This window comes from Fragaria vesca, linkage group LG6, assembly GCF_000184155.1.
Source record: "Fragaria vesca subsp. vesca linkage group LG6, FraVesHawaii_1.0, whole genome shotgun sequence".
In the NCBI taxonomy this organism is placed as follows: Eukaryota; Viridiplantae; Streptophyta; class Magnoliopsida; order Rosales; family Rosaceae; genus Fragaria; species Fragaria vesca.
The window spans coordinates 20101388-20116629 of record NC_020496.1 but is presented as its reverse complement, the minus strand read 5'-3'; the positions used below and the strand labels follow the sequence as shown (position 1 = coordinate 20116629).

At 35.9% G+C, this 15242-nt stretch overlaps 1 protein-coding gene across 1 annotated transcript; it reads right to left on the bottom strand.

Moving 5' to 3' along the window:
• Window positions 1-275: 275 nt before the first annotated feature.
• On the bottom strand, window positions 276-5090 carry LOC101306067 (nuclear transcription factor Y subunit A-2-like). Its single transcript, XM_004303363.1, has 6 exons — window positions 4927-5090; window positions 4002-4328; window positions 2281-2372; window positions 2089-2157; window positions 1587-1727; window positions 276-1123 (listed from the first exon to the last, which is right to left on the bottom strand). The coding sequence occupies exons 2-6, from the start codon at window positions 4243-4245 to the stop codon at window positions 719-721; spliced, it is 951 nt and encodes a 316-aa protein (XP_004303411.1). The 5' UTR covers window positions 4246-4328; window positions 4927-5090; the 3' UTR covers window positions 276-718.
• Between the last annotated feature and the right edge of the window lie 10152 nt (window positions 5091-15242).

Genomic DNA, 15242 nt, shown 5'->3' with positions numbered 1-15242 from the left:
ATTATAAGATATCATCTCAGATAGGAAGCGTAGGATGTTTCATCTATGCTTTCATGTTTTGTTTGTTGTATTGAAAGTAAACCTTGAGTTGTGATAGTTCTTTTAGTTGGACTTCGCCCTTGTAAGGGTACTTCACAGTCATCTATGAAAAATGTACATATTTTCACCTTTGAAAGCAGTGTTCCTGATATGGCTGATAAAATTTAAATAGAGCATCCATAAGTCTCAAGTTATCTTACATTATTCTTCCAAACTTTCTCACAAGACAACACAAACATTCAGTTATATATTAGTACATTACACCACTTGACGAGGTCAAAAATCCAGATACTCTAGTATTACACCCTAGCAATACACAACAATCTATGATATGTTTAGGTCACAATCACATACCAATCCCAGACACTCTGGTTCTTATTCTGATATAAGGGAAGAGAGCCCTATAGATGAAGTCTACTTAAGTAATTTGTGATGCATTGGGGGTTTTCACTAGCCAACCGAACAGCAGAAATGCTTGGAATGGAAGTAAACACCCCGTATGCACACGAGCCAAGAATGAGTTGCCTTCTGATAGCAACCAAATGGTGGCAGGACGATCCTTAGAACCCGAACCTGTTGCAATAACCATACGGTAACTGCAACTAAGCTTCTCCATTTGGTCGCAGAAAAGATGGGGTTAATGTAACAAGTTAGCACCAACCCCATCTTTCGCTTGCTATCAGACATTGAGGTTGCAGCAGTTATCAACTGCTGCAATCCATTTCGTGGGCATAACCATGCCACGCGTACCATCCATCATGTTTGACAGAGAATGCACAGAGTGTCCGAGATGATGATTCATTGAAAAATGATCAAGATCTCCCCTAGAGTACGTACTGGTCACCTCTGAGCCTGATATGTTGGAACTGCTGCTATTTGTCTTTGATGAGTTCAAAGTTCCAGTTTCAGAGTGCAGGACTTCAGAGCTCTGAGAACCGGAGTGCCTGAACAGCTGCACATCGCCAACTTGCTTAGTTCCATTTCCACCTTTCCCGTTGTTCGAAGTCTTGCTGTTCAGAAAACGACCACCACACCCCCTTGGTCGGCGCATGGCATGAAGATGGCGTGATTCATGCATGTATGGCTGTATAAACAAGAAAGATCATAGGTCATATTAACTATGTCTTCCATACAACAGAAGTATATGTTCATCACATGTGCATTTTGGTTTTAAATCATATATGGTACTGAAAATTGGTCAAAATCTCACTATATAGTATATATATATACTAAAAGCTATCACATCAAAAACTCAAGTGAGGTTTCTGTCAGGAAAAGAAATGAAGCGGGCAAATTTACATGCATGCTTGAAAGCCAAAGAAATCCTTAATCAAAGAAACCAATTAAATGGTCACTCAACTGGCTGATATATAGTGTTAAACGCCTATTGAGAAGTCAAGAATTATATATAGGCATCTATAATTGTCACACAACTCAAGATTTCATGTAAAATTCAGCTTTTCCATCCAGAACATATCAATAAATAAATTTTTGAAATAATTCTTAGTTCTTTGACTGGTACAATAATGAAGTTTCTGATATCATACCTTACGGAGTCTAGCTGCTCTGTTTTCCATGACTGCCTTTGCACGGGATTGTCTGCGCCGGATGATTCCGCGGTATTGCTTAGCATTGACATAGATTGGTCCTTCATCTGTAGTCAAATTCAGCGGCAGCATCACGCGTCCCTGATTCATTGCAATTGGACAAGTATGTGCATCAGTTCAGTTGGCTATGCTTTTGAGTTGAGAGCATATCATGCACTTACTGGAGTAACAGCCAAGTAACATGCTTAAGAGTAAAACATAATCAAGAATATAAAATAGAAGTCATTAGGTGGAGTTTCATTTTCAGTTCTAAACAATGTCATGTCCCAGACTTTTTTAAGTTTTGTGAGAAAATAGAGATCAGCAAAAACTTCATGGGATAACACGTTCACTTAAAACAAGTTCTCACACTAACATGCATGAAGTAAGAAGGTAAAAGAAAGTTGGTTTGCAGGATAAACAGAAGTTCAATTGTAGTTCCAGGTATGATAGGAAAACTCACCGAAACTTGAGATCCATATGTTGAGAACAGTCCATAACATTGATCCATGTACGGATATTTTGCACAAATCTACAGTTCAAGTCCAGAAACAAAGGACAATATATAAGCAGTAGACAGAAGTACCATATTATTTTAAAAATGTTATTTGAAAAACAAAATTGAGATAGTTAGAACTTAGAAACAATGGCTTACCACAGGCTGGTTGAACCCCAGCTCAAAATGACCACGATATTTTGGTGGGGATGATTGCAGAGAGATATCTGGCTGAGATTTTTTCCCGTCCCCTGCAAATTAACAATCACCTAAATGAGAAACTACTTGTCTGGTTAACTATAATCAAACAGAGTCACCAGGTTATAATGAGTGGGATATAAATTAAAGCCTTCTCTATATGCACGTTCATAATCTGGTTTCTCAATACCATATATGCACGTTCATAATCAGGTTTCTCAATACCATAATCAAATGATGTTGGCAATTGAGAATTCATTTTTTAAAAAGGAGGGTGCCATCAAAGAAGGAAGTGAGTTTGTAAAATTTTGGAAATAAGGATATGTGAGGTAGATGATAATCTACTCGACAAGGGCTCGTAGGGGCAGAAGTTCTGGTAATCTTTATCCTGCCTACCGTTAAGGCAACCCAGTCCTTTACATTTAAAATGCCACAGAAGATCAGAAACCAAGTGTATACCTAATTAATGTCCACATTCATTGTTGAGTATGAAACCTATTGCTCAAAGTATCACTGATGTACTAGCTCAACTCTGGTACTTCCTGATGACCTTAGAAAGAAAAACCAGTTTCATTTATTCTGGTTTATTCCAATTGGTTGTGAAGGAAAATTATGTTTCTTTGTTGCAGAGTCTATACATATTGACATGACTATTTATCATGTAAATCTTTAAGAGCTTGTGCATATCTTCCTAACAGTAATTCAGATTGGTTTGGACACTTCTACAAAAAAAAAATTCTAAATTAAGCCAACAATATTGAAATGATTTCCAGAATCTATATACTAACTGATCCCAAGTAATGCTGGGAGTTCTGCACCTCATAAGAAATTATGCATGTAGGGCAGTATTTTTAGTTGAAGATGACCTATTTCTACCTCAAGGTCCACTACTTAATAAAAGAGACATGTTAATTGTATATTATTAAACGACATAAAGATTCATAAGGATTCTTCCTTATCTCAGTACAAAAAATTAGAAAAGAAAGAGTCTATTAGAAAATCAGTTTCCACCGGAAGCACAACACCTCGGTGCTAATACACATATCATCAAAGCATAGTTACTGATGAAGTGCCATCCCAGAAGGAATATAATTCAATACGATCCCAAAACGAGTTCATTTGAACATAAAATGTCATAGTTGATTGAATCATAAGGTTATTTTTCCCACTATCCCTGTTGTTATCTTCCGCAAGTCTTAAAACTAGCTCTACTTGAACTTGTTTCTCAGTTGTTCAGTTTTATATATTGATGAACACTCTTATAAAATAAGGTGTTTCAGCATACTTCTTGACTAGCGCTTACATTAAGCAAAGTTTACCATGATGAAGGCATAGAAAGTTTCTTATAGCAGCGAAAACCATCTAGTAGTTATCACTCTCGTCACCGTACATGACTATACCTTTACTTAGCACATGTGATTTTGGTACTGAACTACTGATAGCTAAGTTTCTTCAATTATTGGGAAAATGCGCTATCTTTGGTAAAAAGAACTTATCCCAAGTTCCTAACCCCACATTGCAGCCAAGATTCAATCACTACTGTGAAAAAAGGAAAATTATGGTGCTGCATGCAAACCTTGTATCCAGAGATATAAAGTGAAGCTATGATAAAGAAGCCAGGAAAGTATTTCCTTTTCTTTTCGAAAAAATAGCTAAATTAAAAGCCAAAGGGAGGAGATTACCAGGGAACATGGTAAACTGATTTGTGATCTCTTTATCCAGTCCTTGCTCAGTGCCCCGCCCTGGTTGCTTAGTGGCAGTGAGTTTGTTTCCACTATTTGGAAGCTCCATGGTGAAAGGTTTAGAGTGGCCACAGGATTCACCATAAGCTTGTTGAGATCCAAAGGCGGTACCCCACCAAGGTAACACTGATGACAGCTGCCCAAGTCCTTCATGTTCTTTGTAATGAACAGTTTGCATAGCCATTTTCTTCCTCTAATTAGAATGATCTGGATCAGAAACAAGTACTTTCACTTACTTAGTTCGAATTCGTATATTTCATCCAATGCCTGCAAAAGCAATAGGTATATTTTAGAACACCAACTACAGCACTGAGCTATCTTTACTCTGTAGTAAAAGAGAATGAAATGTACGTATCAATCGGTTGGCATCACACCGAAGATGGTGTTTGTTTTGGAGAGAACATATCAGAACTTTGGTTCATATAAATGTAATTCATGTAGCTTCTAGTCAATTTACAGTGCATCAGTGAAGAGTGACTTAATTGGTAATGAAAAAATTAACTCTTAAGATTAATTTGCAATCAGAAAGTCTATAAGAAGATGAAGATCATCATTTGAAAGGAGTGTCCAACTATCCATATATATGAACGGAGCATAAGCTCAAAGCAACAGGAATTTGAGGTGGAAAAGAAAAGGAGTAAAACTGAGTAAAATGAAAAGGGAAAAAAAGACCAAGCTGGTAATTTGTCAACAACAGGAAAATCATCAAGCAGAGCTCAAAAGCACCAGAATACAACAAAACAAAGAGAATTGCAAGAGATACCAGCAACCCAGAAACTTGCAACAGAGAAGAAGAAATCAGAGCCACAGAACGAAAATAAGAAAGCATGACTCCAAGTCAATGAGCTAAAGATTCTGAACTGACCCTTCAACAAAGAGTTTGATGAAGAAGAATCCAACAGCAGTAACTTGTGGAAGAAGTGGAAGCAGAGCTTAATTAGTGAGTTCTAAGCAGAAACAGAGAAATCCCATTTGCTCGGAGCCATGTCGGTACAATTACGAGCAAAAGGAGTGGAGAGAGAGAGAGAGAAAGAGAAAGCCGGCATAGAGCGATGATATATGCGCACAGCACAGGTGTAATGGAACTACACGCCAGTGTCCAATGAGCTTTGGCTTTCATGGAAGAACCCTCTCCTTTTGTATTATGTGCCATTGTGCCAATACTACCACTTATACTATACAAACTTTACACTCCCACACACAAACCCTCTCTCTCCCTCTCTCTCTCTCATATATATATATTTTCTAAATATTATACAATTTATACTTGCAATTAAAATATGCCTGGGGCTATTGTTTTCTTAATAGTTGCCAACTTCAAAACCAAGGGTGATGTGCTGAGATGTATTGGTGAGTGAGAGGGTAGTGGCCATAAAACAACACTGGCTAATGACCCCAGAAAGACAACAAGGGCTGTGATGGTGTAAACAGTACCCCAATTCACCTACATTGTTTTTTTTTTTTCTTTTTATATTTAAAAAATAAATTAGTCTTTTGTTTTCTTTTTTGTTTAATGTGAGCCATCTATAAGGGGAAAGTGGTGAAACTGTTCACCAGTTGATGTTTATTTATAGTTATTAACAAGTGCTTTACACATAAGTAACCTAAGTTCAAGATAGAGATTGGAGATAAACTAAGATATAAACATGTCCCTAGGACTTTAGGGCTGGTTTTTGTCCCTAAGATTTTGCTAACTCACTGATTTTACTTTTCTAGGTTTTGGCATGGCCATCAAGCTAGTGAGGGATGGATTGGGATGAATGATGATAGATTCTTTATAAGTTTTATTTTGTTGCTTTCATTTTATATCAACCTTTTCCTTTTGATAATTTTCTCCTCCATAAGCATGACTTGGTAACCTTTCTATAAAAAATAGTGACTGTGTGTATATCAGTATATGTCATTTTCATTTCCGTATATCTTCTAATGATAGGGACCGGGGCAGTTCACTTCTTTTATGATTTTCATTATAATGAACCTCTGGATTACATTATTACCGTATAAAGTTGTCTGATAGTTTTAGATAATTAGATTTATTCAATTTGATTGATAATTAGATTACACAAAATAAATAATGCGTAAATGAATGATGCATATCTAACCGCTAAATGGATATGTATCCAAAAATATGACTATAATATTGCATTGAAAAGAAAAAAAAGATTATGCAATTGAGAAAGAGGAAATTTTACAAACCATACCTCAAATAAAGGTTATTCATCAGTTCCATACACCATATTTAAAAACTATTATATTGGTACTCAAACAATGGAATAAAAATCACTTTTAGTATTTGCTGTTAATGACGGCGTTAACTCTATACTTTTAAAGGGATATAAAGTCTCCTTAGTTGATACAATTTTCTTTGACAACAGAGGCCGTTTTACTGCCACTCTCTTCTAAGAGTACTAGATCTTGAGGCAGTCTGACGAGATTCGACAATCAGAGACTTAGAGTATGCCTTTCTTTTGTATCCTAGTGAACCCCATGCCCCATTAAAATGGGTGGCATGAACTTATTTCAATATTTGGATTCACAGATTTTACTACTTGTGCTTCTTCTGCAACTACTTTTCTTAATTACCAACCTAAACAACAATCTCTGACAGAGCCAATGAGTTATAGCATAGGGGATTCTTGGGTCGAATTCTCCATCAGGTTGGGTTGGAAACTTGGAATGGAGATCGAAAAATTGGGAATTGTTTACTAGAGAAACAACAAAGTTTTGTGGTTAGTTGGAATTTGGATTCTGAATTTTGGGGGAGTTTTAATTATTGGAGAACTGATGCAAATAAAAGAAGAAAACAGTGAAAAACAAGAAGAGGAAGGTTCAGTTTGCAGCAATTTTGTGTCTGATTAAAGAGATTTGTAGATGAGAACATGTGCTGGCTATGTGCGGCGAAAGGAGAGGGAGAGTGGGAAAATGTCAAGAAAAATAAAAATACATGATTGTCCATAAAACAACTTTTGTAGCAGTTGACTTGACATGTTGGAGATGGAAGGTATCAAATTTATGTCAGCTTTACATGTTAGGGTACCAATATTATAATTTTGAAATGTCATATGTCATAATGATGAATGGATGTTATATGGGGTATCATTGGTAAAATTTCCTAATTGAGAAATGTAAGTGGAATTAGTAATTACCCGTCCATTTCTATTTGTATAGGACTGACAGTAAGACACAGTTGATAGAAGCTAGTCGTGAGTGTCACTGTCATAAACAACGTTTGTACATCCTATATATGTACTTAATTAACCCTATCTAACTCTATTTACAAGTTAACTTCTATTTTTCAAACTTTCAGTTGATTTTACTTATTAGTTTTGTCTTAAATTTGTATCTTGACCTTAACTCATGCAGCAAGAAGCAGGTAATAAGGGAAGTAAATCACCTATGCCCAAAAATCATGTGTCAAACTTGTGCCTACCCCTCATATCGTCACATCTGTCCACCAACTTGATAGAGATTAACACTGTTAACTTAATTATTTTCAGCTTTTTTTTAATTAAAAAAAAGATAAAGATAAAGCATATCACTCCAACTCTTTCCTCTTCCTTTGTCGATTCTTCTTCTCTCCATCTTTCTCTACACTTTTGCAACAACCCCAACCCAGATCTCTTTGTTCCTTTGAGAGAGAAACAAGAAGAAACCCAACCCAGCTTCTTTTTTAATTCGTCAGAAATCTGCGATTGTTGCTCCTAGACTTAGTAATTAACCATCTTAGACAAGGGATAGAAGAGATTTTGATCGTGGCCGCGAAGGTGTTGGTCGGAGAGGGTAGGAGAAGAGGCCGGTGGAGGAGATAGGGCTGTGGGATTGGGCCTAGAGATCAAACGGCGGCGGTTGAGGTGGATGAATTGATGAAGAAACAACCCTGTTTGTTGTCAAATCTGGGTTTAAAACTTTGCAAAGAGAAGCAAGAAGAAATTTTTTTTTCTTAAATTTTATTACCTTTTTTTTGCCAGAATTGACAGAGTTAGAGGGGAGTTGGAAGAGTGATGATGTGTCAAATTTTGATTTGTGGCACAAATTTGGCATTGGGTTTTTAGGCACAGCAGATTTGCTTCCGGTAATAAGACATTGCTATAGGCTGAAGCTTAATTAGTCAAGTGCTTCAAAATTTCTATCATCGTTTTTGTTATTTTTTGGTCCTTTCAAAAAGAATATTTTTAATGTCCAATATTAGATGAGGGATTACATGAACAATTCGAACTTTGTAGCCTTGATTTTCTTGGGGGTGCCAAATCATATTCTCAATTATATCTTCTTCATTTTTTTTGTTTAAGATCTCAACTAATTCTTGCACAGTGTAATATCATTATTAACATTTTATTTATGTAATAGCATCTTTAGCAATTCTAACCATTTTTTAGTTAAATTTTAGTCAAATTAGCTAATGTCATTTTGGCTAGCCATTTTAGAAATGCGGTTGTATCAATGCTCTCTATTTTAGCTAGCATTACATCAACATTATTCTTCAAATTAAATAGTTTAAATATATTTATATATCACGTAAAATATCTTACAATGAATGTATTAAATTATAGCTAGTCTCATCTGAGTCATCTCGTTTTCTATATTTTACAATGAATGTATTAAATTATAGCGAGATAGCTAAAAGTCATAATAGCTAAAATTTGATTAGTCTGTTGGAGCTCTGAAAATAATTAAAAAAAAAAAAAAAACTAAAACACGCTCTCTAAAATAGCTAAAAACTAAAATAGAGAGTATGCTAAAGTTGCTCTAGTAGCTTAATGAATATCGAGAAAGGCTACGCAAAGGATTTTGAAGTGATGATCACATGCTTATTTCTAACGTCTTGAACATATGCATGATAGGTTGGCTAAAAGTCTAATTTAATTTCTTACAAAAGCAAAACAAAAACAAAGAACTACTGCTTCAAAATGCTAGCTAGTTTAGTAGGAAATGCAAGTGAGAGATTCTTTCTATTGCATTGAGCCCTAAATCGGGGTTTGGAAACATACAAATGAAGTAATTTACAAGGGATGGTTGACTAGACAGAAGAGAATCCCTTTGCTCCCTTCAAACGGGCAAGCATATGAATTACAGAAGTTAACAACATTGAGTAGTTTTTGGGGATTATGTATGCCTCCAAACCTCGAGTCAGATAGAGCAACAATAGGAAGCCGGCCATGTCCCAGAAGAGTTTGGAATAAAGTGGATAGGGACTTCGCAATATATATAGAGACAATGGTACATGATCGATCTTCTCACCCGGCCATTGAAAATGTGTTTGCTTCATTTGACCAGCTTGTGAGCTAAAATGACCAGCTTGTGTACTTTAATCTTGGCCAGCTATAGCTATTTCCGGCCAACACAAGTTTAGGTGATCAACTAGGAGCTGCGCGCCCAGTGGTTTTCTTAGCTCTGGATGTATTTGAATCTCACTTTTTTTAGTCATACGGACGCATGCAGATGACTAAGTGACTAACCCTAGCATTATGTTAAGGCTTGTCGCCCAACCCTAACTTTCAGTTAGGTTGATGTATCTTGATCGATCTCGCTTACATATATATGACATTGATGATCCTAGAACCTCTCCTTTTACTCTACTAATCAAAGCAATAAAAGGTCGAAATGATTAATGAAGTTCAAAATAACAAGAGAAAGGACCAAAAATTGTTGGTAGGGCTAAATGTTGTATTATTTGTGTCTACAATTACATACTGTTTTTGCTAAGATATCATCTTCACGTACGTAGTCCTTGTCTTGGTAGCTTTTGAAATGTTCTTGTGAACATTGACACAAATGTACAAGGAATATCAATGATATCATGCTACGTATTTGTTTTTTCTTGTATATATGTATATTAGTAAAGACTGCTACTCAAATTCTTGTTTAGTTATGAGATGCATATATTAGATGCATATATAGTAATGTGATCTTAAACCCGCAAATTGAATAGGATGTAATTTATGTAAAAGTATATATACGGCTCTTCCAGTAGCAGTCCTCTATAGATTTGGTAACACACTAGTACCCCAAGTTGCGACCCCATCCCAATTTTTTGGCGTCTATAATGGTGTTAAGTGACTTGTATATATGGAGTTGTCTACGGTACTGTGATGTATACCATATACTCATTGTATCATTAATTGAACAAAAATGATAAGTAAAATGAGTAAAATTTACAATAATGACAACAAAATTACTACATTTGTTTTACACATTTATATATAGTTGAACCAAATTACTATAATAACAACAAGTTGTTCAAAAACTTGTAAATTGTCTTAAGTTGAGTAATTACCTCTAATAAAACAAAAATCACCCAAGTAATGACTATTTTTATCAAAACGACAACAAATTTGTGGTCATATCGGTAAATGCAGGTATCACAAACATGTATGTACCATAGAAAATTACATGCACATATCCCTTTTTATTTACCATCGATGTAAATTTAAAATTGTTTGGTGAGTCGTTTCATGCCAAAACAACATAGAGAATTCATTCATAAACCTGCAAAATTGATCTAATACAAAATAAGAATTTTCTCAAAACATGCTAAATTACCACAACTCATTGTCTCATTTCATACCCAAAAATATGAAAACTTAGGTACCACAACACAACTCATTCCATAGCAAAAACACAAACTATAAACTGCTAAAAGTTACCACAACTATAAAAAATAAAAATAAATAAATAAAAACAACTTGGAGATCTTACAAAGTAAACCTATATTTCATAATGTAAATGTCCAAGAACCAACAAGAGTACTGTTTTTTTAATACGACCAACAAACATACTGTTACAACAAAATGCTTATACAGACTCATTACATGTCTATCTTTTTATTGAGATTCTCTCATATTTTACCATGAGATAGAGCTGGCCACCAATAGGGAAAAACAGCAGTAGAGAGAGTAAAGACGAGATTGGAATAGAGTTGTATAAATAAGGGATTTGTAGGAAATAACGGAACCACCCATCGAAATATGGCATGTGTTTTGTCACTTAACATATCGTTATGAACGGTTTTGGTGTGTACGAAAATTGGGTCGACGTCAATAAATAACTGTGGTACAATGTGTTAGTTTTCATAAATGAGATATATATATAAAAGTTTAGAACGAGCAATAGTTCGAGCACTTTTCAGTCGATTATGCATTCCTTCTCTTACCGACATTTTTTCTTTTTATTGTAGTAGATGATTAGAAAATAGAAACCCTTCCCAAGTCGAGAGATAGACACCATTCGTTCCTGCAGGTAGGGAAGGGGATTCAATTCTACATGTCTTCATCTCCTGGCTATGGATGTTCTGACTCCTCCTGCCTGAGTTCATCCACATCTTTGCTTGTTCTTTTGCTTTACTTTATAACTTTGGACCATGTGGCCGGGTAGGTGATGGTTTGGATTGAACCCATGATTTGAAAGATGAGACAAAGTCCATTGTCTCATTGCTTTTGGCCACAGCAACCCTACCTGGAATCCCGAGAAGCTTCGTGCCTTCGACACCAAGGTTTTGTTTGTTTGGTTCCGGAAGACACCCTACTTGAGTTCAACGGTGACAATGAGTGAGCAACAGCGCGCTTCAAAGTCTTGCTGGGAATTGAGATGCTCTGGTTGGTAAGACAGGGAGATAAGAAATTAGACCAATCAATTCAAGCTTTTAAGGTCTCCAATAATAATATCGATCCGTCTGTATAGTATTTCTCAATTGACACTATAACTACCTAGTTCAATCGAGTTCAGTTTAGTTAAGCTCGTAAGCTACGTACGTACTATGTTTTCAGTTAATTACTCTACTTAATTAGTTTGTGTCTTTGGATAAGAGATATGAACATGTATAAGAGACAGGGCTGATTGGGTACCCTCTAAATAACAGAATCTCCATAAATAAATAGTTATTTCAGTTTATCATATTAATATCAGTGATATATAAGGACAAATTGTATTAGAAACTTGAGATTTGTTCTGGATAGAAACTGTATAATCTTTGATTATCAATCATTGTTGCTAGCTAAGGTAGATATTGCAACAACTACCTTGGCATTATGGCTGCACATCTACTTAAATATTGGCAGCTAAGGTAGATATTGCACGTCCGGTTGGCGATCCCGATCAAGTCACAGGGTTCCTGATTAACTTATTCCATTACTTAAATAGCTATAGCTGAAGGAAGCATGGAGCTTCTACCTTTTCTTAGTTGACAGAAAACGGAATCAAGTCCGAACATGCTACTGAGGCTTTTGATCGATGCTAATTAACGTTGTGCTTTAACTCAAAGCTGCATGCGTAGATTCATATATTATTCATCTAGAATTCATTTATACAAAGTATGGAGTACAATATTATTGTCGCTTCGATAGTAAGTCTTTCTCCAAGTAGCTATACAATTCAGATGATCGTACGTAGTCTCTTCTCTCCTCAATTATATATTCAAGACGAACTCTCAGTCTTAGCCGAGTGTAATAGCTTAACACACTTAAAGGTGTTTGAACATAGAGCGTGCATATACATAGCGGACCACTACCTCTTTAGGCAAAAGCCAAATGACCCGACAAAGGTAGTCGCTGGAAACACTTACATATAATAGCTCAGTGATGAACAAAATAGCTTTTAAGTACGTTCTCACTTTGCTCTCACAGTACAATAATCTTGTTCATGTTGAATCGGGAAAGCTCTCCACCAGACTCCTCATGCATTAGGGTTTATGGGTTGTGACGTGCCCAGCGTGGTGTCCATTATGTATCACCAGAATGGTGCCTGCTGGCGCACCCACAACCATCCAAGTGGAAATCATGAATCCAAAAGGTGGACTGAGATTTTTTTTCCTTTTATGTGTTTGTGCATGTTAGATTTTGCAATCCACTTCATCAGAAAGCCAAAGCTTTTCCCATTCTGAGCTTTTCTTTTAAACCCTAGCAAGCAAGAATTGCCCTGCGTTTCAGAGAGCTAGCTTTTCTTCTTCTTTTTTCTACAAAAGACTGCATTTGCTCTCCACAGTGGGCTCAAGTGGACACGTAAAACTTATTCATCTTTATATATATAATATCCAAAGCCCTAATAACAACTTTTAATCTTCAATAATATGAGAAGAGGAGGTGGCTAGGGCTTGATTAAGAGGGAGATTAATCATCCCATTATAATGGAAGCGTGATTCGTGCTCCTCAATCACTAGCTCTCTGTGGTGGATAATTTTAAATCCTATGAAACACCTTCATACAAATTCACACCACAAAAATAAAATAAAAACCCTAGCTTCATAGCTACATGATTAATTTTGGAGCTAGCTAAACATGAGTCTGAAGAGGTAGCAATGTGACTCATGAGATCGAATGAAAGTAAAATTTTTAGGTTTTGGTATGTAAAGCTTTACTTCACTGGTTTAGAACAGTTTCCGGTTACTAGGGCCAAGCCGCCAAAAGGATCGAAGTAAAGAAGCTGTAGACAAAAGAAATGCTTGCTTTTTTCTCACTTTTTAGCTAAATACCAATTTCTGAAAAGTAATATAGGGTGGACGAATTGGGTTTGCCACTAACCAAGTGGATTAACGCTTCTTAATCTTTGTCCTTCCTCACTAGTGGTGATTACATCTTCTGCATGATGGTTAATTAAAGGGTTAAAATCCTCTAAGAATCTTCGATCTTGAACAACTTTTAAATTATTAGACCAACTTTGATATATTCCCTTTTGTGATGGAGGACCAACTTACAAGTGGGAAGAGTGTTCCTGATTTTTGTATTTGACATAATGTTATTGTTAATTATTCTGATTAATTAGACTTTTTTTTTAGTAAAGAAACAACTTACAATTTGAATCATAGAAATGATTACATGCAATTTGTTTAGATAGGGACATCTTGAGCATTTACAGCAAATTGATCTTAACCTAGGAAGTTGTTAATTGAACTACAAGGTAAATTTAACCTAAGAATAACACCCTAATGATTCATGTCATCATCAAGTGCTCGCAACCTCAATCCTATTGCTGGCCGGAAAGAAACCCAAAGTTTAGCCCTCGCGGATCGTAACCTATGCAATGCAAAGCTCAAATCAGGCGATACGGCGGCAATGTGGCGCACAACCATGGGTGCTAGTCCTTGATCGAGTGGCCCCATATATGTAACATGATAACTACGTTGGAGCCCGCGTCGCAGATCTCGAATGGCCTTAGATGCGACTATAATAGCTCACATCTGAAGCTCAACACCTTCTTCTTTAGTGATTTGTTGTGGCGCCTTCCCAAAGATTTCATTAATTTGCATCACTGATGCTCCCATCTTGGCCAACGACTCATCCCAAATCCAAGCCAGACGGCTCCGCATTGCCGAGACGGCTTCTCTGATGTCCACCCTGAATTCTCATGATCTATATCGTGCACACAACGCCGTCTCAAATTTGTCCAACCTCTGATTTAAGAGATGGAAGCCGTAAGTGAATCCAACAAGACTCTCTTCCACTGTGCCACCATCAGTGGCGGATTCAGGATGAAAATGTCACTTGGACTAAATGCAACACACACAAAATTTTGCTTGATGGTGCGAGAAATTTTAGGTCATTAAAAACGAACACACATATATAAGGGGGACGTAGCAAACCTTATCCTTAAACGCATTTGCATGAACAGAAATTAGACACAATACAATACAAGAAACACAATTAAAAACTAACTAAACTATAATCTACGAGGCCCCAAAGCTTCAAAATCTTTAATCACCATCTTATTGTCAACCGCTTCAGCAAATTCCTTTTTCAATGATGATGATTGAACTTTACTAATGTACTGATATATTTTGATCTAGGTCTTTTGACAAGATTAATTTGTTTATCTGACATTCTGTAATTTCAATTATTACTTTAGCAATTTAGTAATTCATTACTTAATAAGACAACAATTCAATTGAATAATGCATATAACCCATGACACAAAGGCTACAAAGCATTGAAATATTCAATGCATATCATTGATTCAATACATTCAATTCAAATAGTATACAATGGTTTAGTTACTTTAGTAGCATACTAGCAAGTTATGTTTGATAGCTCTTTCTTACTTGATGACTTCAAATTCTATTTTTTTTCGATTTCATACTTCAAATTCTATACTAACATAGCATAAACAGAAAGTGATGGAGTTGATATGGACCAAATGAGCACGACCCCTTCAGATTTATGTAGTTGTATATTAGTGCATATATGATATAACCCA

Coding starts and splice junctions, on each gene's coding strand:
- LOC101306067 (XM_004303363.1), bottom strand. CDS start 4,245: ATGGCTATGCAAACTGTTCATTACAAAGAACATGAAGGACTTGGGCAG. Junction 2,158..2,280: donor TGGGGTTCAACCAGCCTGTG/GTAAGCCATTGT, acceptor CTTGAACTGTAG/ATTTGTGCAAAATATCCGTA. Junction 1,124..1,586: donor GAGCAGCTAGACTCCGTAAG/GTATGATATCAG, acceptor TTGTTTATACAG/CCATACATGCATGAATCACG.